Source organism: Acinonyx jubatus, chromosome D1 (genome assembly GCF_027475565.1).
Source record: "Acinonyx jubatus isolate Ajub_Pintada_27869175 chromosome D1, VMU_Ajub_asm_v1.0, whole genome shotgun sequence".
NCBI lineage: Eukaryota > Metazoa > Chordata > Mammalia > Carnivora > Felidae > Acinonyx > Acinonyx jubatus.
In genome coordinates this window covers 11,710,380-11,719,987 of record NC_069390.1, presented here as the reverse complement: position 1 = coordinate 11,719,987, position 9,608 = coordinate 11,710,380, and the positions used below count along the sequence as shown (strand labels likewise).

Here is a 9,608-nt window from a genome sequence, read left to right as displayed (position 1 = left end):
ACATTTTTAATGCATGGTTATGTGCAATTCTGTGAGAAACAGAAGTTTGTGAAGAACTTTTATTTCCAAGGGCAGTTAGCACAAAGTCTGGCAGCCTGTAGCTGGACCGTTGTCTCTCAGGCTCCGTAATCTTCAAGGGGTTCATGGGGAATTTGCAGAAAAGTGGTTAGCTCAGCTGAAATTTACCCACAAAACACCCACAGGTTTAAGAGAATATTTTAATGCTTAAGAGGCAGGGTTCAGAGAAGAGGATGTAGAAATCAGTGCCTGTGGCTGGCGGTGGGGGGTAGGGCTCACCTTCTGTGTTTCGCTTGGTATTCACAGTGGGAGGCGGACAAAGAACCTCCTTCCCATCTTCCCACAGGCTGGGATCTTCAGGCTCCTCAGGATTTATGTGAACCTAAGCTCTCGACTGTGAATGTTAACGAGGTGAGGACAGATTATCCTTCATGGAAATGAGCTCATTAATGACATTGGATTTGGTGAAGAGTTGTGTAACTATTAAAAAGGTTGTGGAGAAGGGGCTGGCTCTGTCAGTAGAGCACGTGACCCTTGGTCTCAGCATCATGAGTTGGAGTCCCACATCTAGGGTAGAGTTTACTTAATAAAAAAGAAAATTAGAAAAAAAGATGTTGCGGAGAAGTATTAATAGACTCACCCTATTCATTATAATTCAGTAAGATTGGTATTAAAATTGGGCAAAGCCCCAAATGCCAGGTAACAGGCATGCATCCCTCTAGATGCCTGAGGGAAGTCAGCCTGGGACTGAAATACATGTGTCACAGAGGGTGCTGGGTGCCTTTTTTTTGCTTCATTTAAAAACAGGGATTTGATCATATCAGTCCCTTTTCTGCTGGAAAAACAAAAAACAAAAAACAAAAGTAGGATACATAATTGGTAGTTTCTACTCTGTTTTGGTTTTAGGGAGGAAATAATACTTGGGTGTGGGCTTACTTTGACTTTTTTGCATTTTTCCTTATCTCCCACCCCTAGAGAAATGCAGACTTTTTGTTGGAATGTGGTGTGTATGTGTGTGTGTGTGTGTGTGTGTGTGTCTATGGCTCTGTGTGTGTTTGGGGTGTGTGTGTGTTTGGGGGAGTTGGGAGTGGGGTTGTGTTTGGGGTGTGTGTGTGTGCTAGGAGGCCGGGGGAGGGGGGTTGTGGAGGTATGTGCACGTGTGTATTTGGGGATGTGTACACGTGATACAAGGACAGGAAGGGGAAGGACCACTCATGGAAAAAGAAAGGACGGTACTCTGGTAACAGAGACTGAGAAAATGGAATGCTTGTTTTACCCAAATCTGCAGCTCCATAAGCCAGGTAGGTGGTTATGGGTAAGAATTCCAGTTACCCTGAGCACCAGGATCTTTTCCAATTTTCACCCTTTCTTTCTTCATGCCTTTTCTCCAAACCATCCCTTTTCCCTTGACCTCCTAATAGAAGATTATAAATTAAAATCTGTTTTTGAGGACTTCATGACACTAGTCTGAAGGCCAAGAGTGGTCTGGTCGGAGTAAGTCTGAATTGTGGTTGGAAAGTTGGAAAACATGGACTTAGGAGAGACAACATCTTTCTGTTTAGATACAGTTGTAAGGACCCAGTCCATCAGTACAGAGCCCTCTATGCTGAAAATCAGAGGCCACATGGGACCTCCTGGGTCTTCCAGGGGATCATTCAGCCTCCAGGAGCATGGAATCCAGAGACATTAAAAACAAAACAAAAAAACCAAAACAGAACAGAGGGAGGGTAACACGTACAGGCAGAAATTCTTATAGCTCGTGAATTGGAAACTGTGGCTGACCTCAGATTAAACGCTGGTCTCCAAATCCAAATATTAACATGCTCCCTCCTCTCTTTTCACATATATTCAGATGAAGATAATCCATGATGCACACAGAGAAAAGACACCCTCTTTGTGTTTTAGCCCCTACCCCTGATGACTTTTGCTTAAAAAGTCACATGTGCTCTCCTCCCCCACCCCAACCCCTGTCCACAGAGCTCTCTGTTCATTTCCTGGCCCAGGGCCCTAAGGAAGTCACAAAGTTATACCTGCCTTTTGTTGCACCTGCTGCTGCAGTCCTCAGGCAGAAGTGGAGAAAGAAGGAAGGAGAGGCATGCTTGTGGTTCTGGCCAGAGATGAGAGAAATGTTTCCTGGGAGAAATTTAGGCTGGACTCTGCTCCTGCTCTCGGTCAGGGACATCTCCAGGTGCTGCCGTGCCCGCAGCCAAACTCTGCGTCTCGTCCTCCAATGCCTGGTATCCCCTCTTCTTGTATTTCCGGGTGCCGTAGATGGCCAGGGTGATGGTGGCTGCCAGGGCAGCAGTGACTGCCACTGTGACCCCAGCTGCCGCCCCTCCCGACAGACCGCTGCTGTCCCCATGGATGACCCTCATGGCCCTGCGTAGCTCTAACGGCTCCCCCAGCCTCCACTGGTGGGTCTGGGAATCCTTAATCCAGGAGCTTGCAGTCTCGCTATTGGTCACCATGACAGTGTTGGTGGCAGCCTGACTCATGAGGGGTGGCCTGGTGTAAGGTGGGAGTCTGGCAGGGGGCAGAGACCCTCCTGTGAACAGCCCAGCCTTGACACAGTAGGACACTTGGCACCCATCACTGATGAGGGCGAGATGTTGGCTGAAGCCCCCGGGACACTTTCTTAGAGAAGGTGACTCTAAATCTCTGGATATGGCAGCATTCACCAAGGGGTTCCCCACTGCACAGCTGAAGAACCCGCCAAAGGGGACTGAAAACCTATAGCCCAACTCATAGTCCTGAGAGGCACATACCTTGAGATTTTCAAAAAGTCTCAGTGGAAAATAGCCAGCAGGGCATGACTGTGCATTCGTCAAAGGGTTTATGCTCTTACCACTGAAGAGGCCCCCGAAAAGCAGTCCTGAGTTTTCTGGTATCTGCCCACTGGCCACACACCAAAAAGCCCTAAATTCAGCCTTTGCCACCCGGAACACATCTTCGCACACAGTCTTGCAGAAGATGAGGAGGGTGCACTTCCTCAGACACTCCAGGTGGTTGTAACCCTCCTCATGGATCTGGGACAGCAGGTGGACTGGGGAGTAGCCAGAGGGGCATGAGAAATCACCAGTGAGCGGATTCTTCTGCTCCAGGTTTTGGCAGAGTTGGACAAACTCCTTCCCAGAGAGCTGGGTGCATTCTTGATAAACTCCTCCGAAGGAGAAATTGGTCATTTTTCCCTCGCAAGAGCCATCATCAGTGTTGGCTTGGAAATTGAAGTTGGGTGAATTGACATCTGTGCACCCAGGGTAGGTGTTGAATGTGTAATAGTGTCTCACGGCAGCCTCCACCGTCCTCGACAGCTTCTTCACGAGTGGCCCCGGCAACTCGGGCAGCGTGTTGGGGGTGATGAAGAAATGCAGAGGCAGGCCGGCACGGTCGATGGCCACCAGGTGGTTAGTGATGCCCTGCTGCCAGGCCTGGAGGGTGATGCCTGGGTAAAAAGGAAGCCCTCCGATGCTCTGCACCATGGAGTTGGTTCGGTTGGAGAGGTAGCTCTTGGTGAGGGTGTTCTGCGAAGTGTAGTTCTCCTCAAATTTGAAGTTCACGACGTTCTGGAAGGCAGCACCGGCGGACGCGGTCAGGGCAGTACGGCTGCTCAGGCTGTCCTGCAGGAACGAGGCTCTGATGTGGTCCTCCTGGATGAGAGCAGCCCCAGCATCCATGCTGGTGATGACGTGGGTGCCGTAGTTGAGGACCAGCAGTTCTGCCAGGTAGGTGGCCATCCGTGTCTGGTTGTTCTCCAGGCGGTCAGAGATGTCCATGAGCTCTTTCTTAAAGCCCCAGCTGAGTTCTGAAGCTGGGTTGATTTTGACTGTGTAGATCAGGTTTCTCACCTGCACCCGGGTTGTTATGGCTTGGTCTTTCACTTGAAGGGTCTTCATCTTCTGGAAATCAGAGGAGAACTTGCCGTTGACCTTGGAATAAAGGGAGATCTCCAGGTTGATGGAGTAGGAGGTGCTGCTCTGGTAATTCACCCAGGACTCCAGGACTTCGGAGTTCATCTCCAGATTGGTCTGTTTCTGGGCGATGCTGATGACTTGGTCGGGGATGATGTACTGTCCATCCTCCGTGGTCCTGCAGCTCCTGTAAGTCAGGTCCATCACCCGTCCCATGTCCACATTCCGCAGGTTATCCCAGCCACCTCCTGGTAAGACTTCCAGAACAGGTAGTTTTAAGGTATTCTTGCATTTTTGAAATCTGGTCTCATCTGTCTCACCCAGAGACTTATCCGTTTTAGCCCACGCTGCCAGTGCCCACAAGAGGATAGCACCCCTGAGGCTGTTCATGGCTCAGAAGCCCCTGCCACACGCCAGCCCTAAGGAGCGGCCAGCGAGCTTGGTGCAAACCGAACAGATGGGAAAGAAGGCAGTTGCTGAAACAAAACACATACAGCAGCTCCCCTAAAGCCACCAGTTCCTCTTTGGGCTGATCTAATTGCAAAATGGGGAAATGAGAATCAAATGGAATACTAAGGTCCATCAGGACTTTGAGAAAATCATGTTGTCCTAGCTTTATCCTTACCAGTTAACCACCCTCACTGCCCCCACAGCCCCCAGTCCCAGGCTAGTTACTCTGCAGCCATGGTGGGTTCTCAGAAAAAGTGCGACCGCATGTCTTAGTGCTTCCTCTGTGGGAGATTTCCGGCTTTGAAAGAAAGCTCTCGTTTTGCTTTTTGCTCACTCTCTTGATGTTTTAGTTTCCTGAACTGCTCTCCCCTGGGACTCCAATACTAGTTTCCTTTTACTGTAAATGCAGAGGTGAATGGTAGCATCATCCTTGCTGAGACACACTGCCTCCGCCTTACCTAGGCAAGTAGCTGTAGGTCAAGGCTGAGGGCTGGGTTTCCCATTCACCTGAGGGTAAAGGCAATTCACACACAAGAAAAGACTGAAAATCTTGGACACAAGGACTGTGGAGTTCTACTGTTACAAGCCTAGTAGTATAGGCTTTGGAGGTGCTATTTCCTGAAGCAGAGCTGAAGGGACCTGAAGCGGATTCCGTGAACCTCCATCTGCATTGTCCTCAGCATTCAGAGTGAAGGCAAGTGGTCCCCACACTGTGTTGTTTCCTTTCAGGTAGAAATGTTAAAACAAAGAGAAAATCTATACTATAATCTAGATTTTGACCTATCAAAAGCAGACAGTGGCCAAGAAACATATGTGTATGTATTTACACACTTCTACATCCTCTGTGTGTGTATCGTTAGCAATAAGTTGGTACCTGTTGTTATAGTTTTACTTTTTCATTCTGCTGTTAAGTTCATGTGCTCAGTATACGTGCATAAAAAAGAATGTGGCTCTTTTTAAAAAAATTTTTTTTTCAACGTTTATTTATTTTTGGGACAGAGAGAGACAGAGCATGAACAGGGGAGGGGCAGAGAGAGAGAGGGAGACACAGAATCGGAAACAGGCTCCAGGCTCTGAGCCATCAGCCCAGAGCCTGACGAGGGGCTCGAACTCACGGACCGCGAGATCGTGACCTGGCTGAAGTCAGACGCTTAACCGACTGCGCCACCCAGGCGCCCCGAATGTGGCTCTTTATTACTCATTTTTTTAAAGCAACAATTCATTCATTCTATCATTAGGAGAACATAATTTCATGAATTTCCTTTTGTGTGCTAATACTATGTCTGTTAGACTCCATACTTTGGAACAGTGTTTCCAGACCCACTGATCTGGTAGCAGGATTAATCAAAGCCCAGCTCCATTACTTCTTTGAGACCAGTAAGGTGCCTCTTAGCACATTCAGTGGTAGCCAAAGGATCCAAGGGAACTAAGGAAGCTCACAATTGGACCCTCGTGGCCCCCAAAATCATATCACAAACCAGATGCAGTGCTGAGGTTGAGAACATCATGTTTCAGGGCACCTGGGTGGCTGTTGGTTGAGTGTCTGACTCTTGATTTCTGCTCAGGTCATGATCCCAAGGCTGTGGGATCGAGTGATGAGTTGGGCTCTGCACTGAGCATAGAGCCTGCTTGAGATTCTCAATCTTTCTCTCTCTCTCTCTCTCTCCTTCTACTCCTCCGCCTCTTGCTCTCTCTCTCTCTCTCTCTCATTCTCTCTCAAAATAAAAATAAATAAATAAATTTAAAAAGTATTGGGAAAAAAGAAAAAAAGAAAATGTCATATTTCAGTTTACAGGTATCACTACACTATCACCTGTACATGTCCTGGGAAAGGTTTCAGGGAAATGAATGACCATAATATTGCCGCTGATGCAGTGACAGGTGTCTTCAGATAGAATGAGGCCAGTGGTCTAGGTTCACAGGTTGAACTTCACTAGTTATTATTAAAACCTTGGTGATGCTCTGGGTTTATTCATGCCTAGGTTATCATACTTGGAGGAATTTACTTATATCCAAGAGGGATTAATGTATGAATGAGTGTCTGGTTTATATTTGGTCAGAGAAGAAAGCTTGTTCATGGGATGTCCTGGCTAATTTATAAATGAATTAGTTATAAATTTGTAGCTCAGTAGGGCGATCCTAGGACTAGAAAAATTAGAGCTGAGTGCCCTCAAGCATTTCTGGTAAGTCTGTTGAAATTCCCACACACTCCTCTCCAGACTGTCATGGGGCTAGTTCATCATCATGAGAAAACCCTCACATGTTACACGGTTTTGGAGACACGCTGACAATTTGTTACGTTCTGTTTGCCCAGTGATAGATCCTGTTGAGTTTTCACTCTTCTGCGATGAGAATACAAGCAAGGTGAATATAGATAATTCTCTATTCAGGTGTTCCTATATCTCGGAACACTCAGCCATCATGTGTTTGAACTGTCTTCTTCATTTCTACCATAGCAGAAAGTGGAAAATAGCTAAAAGAGCTGATAAGAGTGAAATTAGATTGCATCCCTATCACAAAATATTTTACAGCCATCATCATCATATTTTCAAAAACTTTCAGTAACATAAGAAATTCTTGTGCCGGGGGTGCCTAGGTGGCTCAGTCGGCTGAGCGTCCAACTCTTAATTTTGGTTCAGGTCATGATCTCACAGGGATTGAGCACTGCATCTGGCTCTATGCTGAGCATGCTGAGCCTGCTTGGGATTCTCCCTCTCTCTCTCCCTCTCCCTCTCTGCCCCTCCCCTGCTCATACTCTCTCTCTCAAAATAAATGAATAAACTTAAAAAAAAAAAGACATTCTTATGCCGTAAAGTGAAGTGATAAAAGCATAACAGACTTTCAGTGTGATCTCCACTATGTACATAGATACCATTTGAGAGATAATACATTAACCCATTGACAGCGATGATATCTTGCTGGTAAGTTTTATAGATTATGTAAAAATTTCCTTCTTACTTTTCTGTGTTTTTTGAGTTTTCAAAAATGAGCATAGCTTCACGTATTTGGTACATTTTTAGTGAGAATCTACCAAGTTCCAAACACAGGGATGGGTATTGAATAATTGTTGCTTTTGTACTCAGGAAAATAAGCAGCAAGGACTCATTTAAGAAACAAAAGATACTGATTATTTTTTTGGAATCTCTATATACCTGTAATGATCTAAAGCCTATGACTCTTTGCCGTGTTCGAGGAAGTTCTCTTTTCTGTTCACGGGGAAACAATGAAAAGAGAAGTGTAAAAGATGGGAATTCCAATACAGCCTGAATTTGCATGCTACCTTCAAGAATAGCTGCTCATGGTGGTCAGGTGGGAGGAAGTGGCCACGAGACTTGGACGACAGGGGTTCACCCATTCCTTTCTTGCTTTACTCTGCTCACCAGCAACTTCCTCTGCTTTTGCCTGTGCTGAAATGCATATGCAATCGCGGAAACTCTCCAGATCGCTGCTCTCCAGGGCCTACAAACACAACTTTGGTCTATAGAAGAAAAAGGAAACTTTTCTACAAAGGCTGGCATCTCTGTGCAGAAGAGAGATTTCACTTCCCCCAGAAAGAGGTAAGAGGGAAGTCCCACGTCTGCTTTCTTTCTCAGTTTGAGCACGTGCAACTTTCTGAGCCAAACCATGATTCATGTCTGAGCTTCAGTTCTGTGTGGGCTTGGAGCTGGTCCAGGTGTTTCCGACCTCTGCATTTCACCTGTGGTCTGACACGGGCAGGAAATTCTGGCTGTGTTTGCAGGGACCAATCCATTTCTTATTTTTAGCAGGGAGCCAGGAAACCAGCCAAATGGTCACCAAATGAACGGATCAGGGAACAATAACTTTTATACATTCTAGAATAAACTTGGTTCTGGAAAATCCAGGAGGTATCAGTTAACACAGTGACATTTTCTTTCCTGAACAGTTGATTGCTAACTTGATGTTTTGAGAGTTGCCTTGTCATCTCCTTCCCCTCTGGGACTGTTCTCACCAGCATTGTTTGTGGTCTGACCCCAAAATAAGAACACTGTGGTTCCTCAAATCCTTTTAATCTGGTTGATAAAAACAGAAGGCTCGTGTGAAATTCTGCATATTCCCACTGAAAGCTAGGCCAGGATTTGGCAGCCTATGCCATTTTCCTTCTTTTCTGTGTTGACACTCTTCCCTCCACTCTTCCGATTTTTCTAGTGCTTTTTATCCTCATCAACTATTCCCTTTCTGCTCTTTTTTCTTTGCCATTTCCATATGTAGGTTTGAGGGACACAGTCTGTGATGTAAGATGACATTTCCACTGCATTAAGAAGATACAAATTCTGACTCCGTCTTCAGGCTGTGCTTCCTTATTTCACATCATGGCAGACACCAGTCAGCAGTCACACCATCCATTCTTGCTGATCTCTGAGGCTGCCTCTGAATCCTTCCCTGCACAGTTTTCCAGGACATTCGAATGGAAGCTTGTTTCATCCACCCATTAAACAAACACTTATTGAGCATCTATTTGTCAAGCAATCTTTGTAGGCACCATATTTGGAGTAGCCAATGCCAAATTTGATGCTCTTTTAAGAGTCTGGGTGACCGAGTGAGCCCTTAGAGGTCCCCGCCCCTTTCCATCTCCTCTCCAAGCTAAGCTCTGCAGAGACAGAGCAGTTAGGACCAGCCCATTCTCCCTTCCCATCTGCCCTCGGGGTTCCTAATGACATCAGCCTAATATGAAGAGTACTCTTGTATTCTCCTTCAGCTGAAAGCAGCTTCACACAAAGGGCTTTGCACATAACAGGGCTGGAACACAGTGGGATTTCTCTGTGTCCTCAATTCTTAGTTCTCAACTCTTTCCTGTCATGTAACTTCCTCCTTGAGGAATATCTGAACAAAAGAAGTAACTGAGTGGCATTTGACCTGAGTCAACTGCTGGCAGATTTTATATTTCTCTATTTGTCTCATTACTTGTTAACACAAAACCAGTCTACCATTCAATCTTTCCCTCTTTAACCACACAATCTTCAAGTGACTTTGAACAGAGACATTTTTCTTTTTAGTTGAAATAATCATGAACAGGTTAAGGTAAAACAGGCAAGTTAGGTGAGGTGGTTCTTCCAGAATTATGTGGACTTGGGAGTTTGGGTCCTCCATTGAAATATTCCTATTGTCTCTCTACTATTTTTTTGGTGATCTAAATGTGACATTAAGAGCATGGGCTGTGTTGTGGGTCCATTCAATCTTTAGACTTTGTTGGGGTTTGTATAGTCACTCAAA

At 46.0% G+C, this 9,608-nt stretch overlaps 1 protein-coding gene across 1 annotated transcript; it reads right to left on the bottom strand.

The window, feature by feature from the left end:
* Window positions 1-204: 204 nt before the first annotated feature.
* On the bottom strand, window positions 205-4,456 carry MPEG1 (macrophage expressed 1). The gene has a single exon (XM_015085010.3). It carries the CDS (start codon window positions 4,314-4,316, stop codon window positions 2,163-2,165), a length of 2,154 nt encoding a protein of 717 aa, XP_014940496.2. The 5' UTR covers window positions 4,317-4,456; the 3' UTR covers window positions 205-2,162.
* Window positions 4,457-9,608: the final 5,152 nt, after the last annotated feature.

What these genes read in the sequence shown, in the direction of transcription:
- MPEG1 (XM_015085010.3), bottom strand. Translation starts at nt 4,316, where the DNA reads ATGAACAGCCTCAGGGGTGCTATCCTCTTGTGGGCACTGGCAGCGTGG.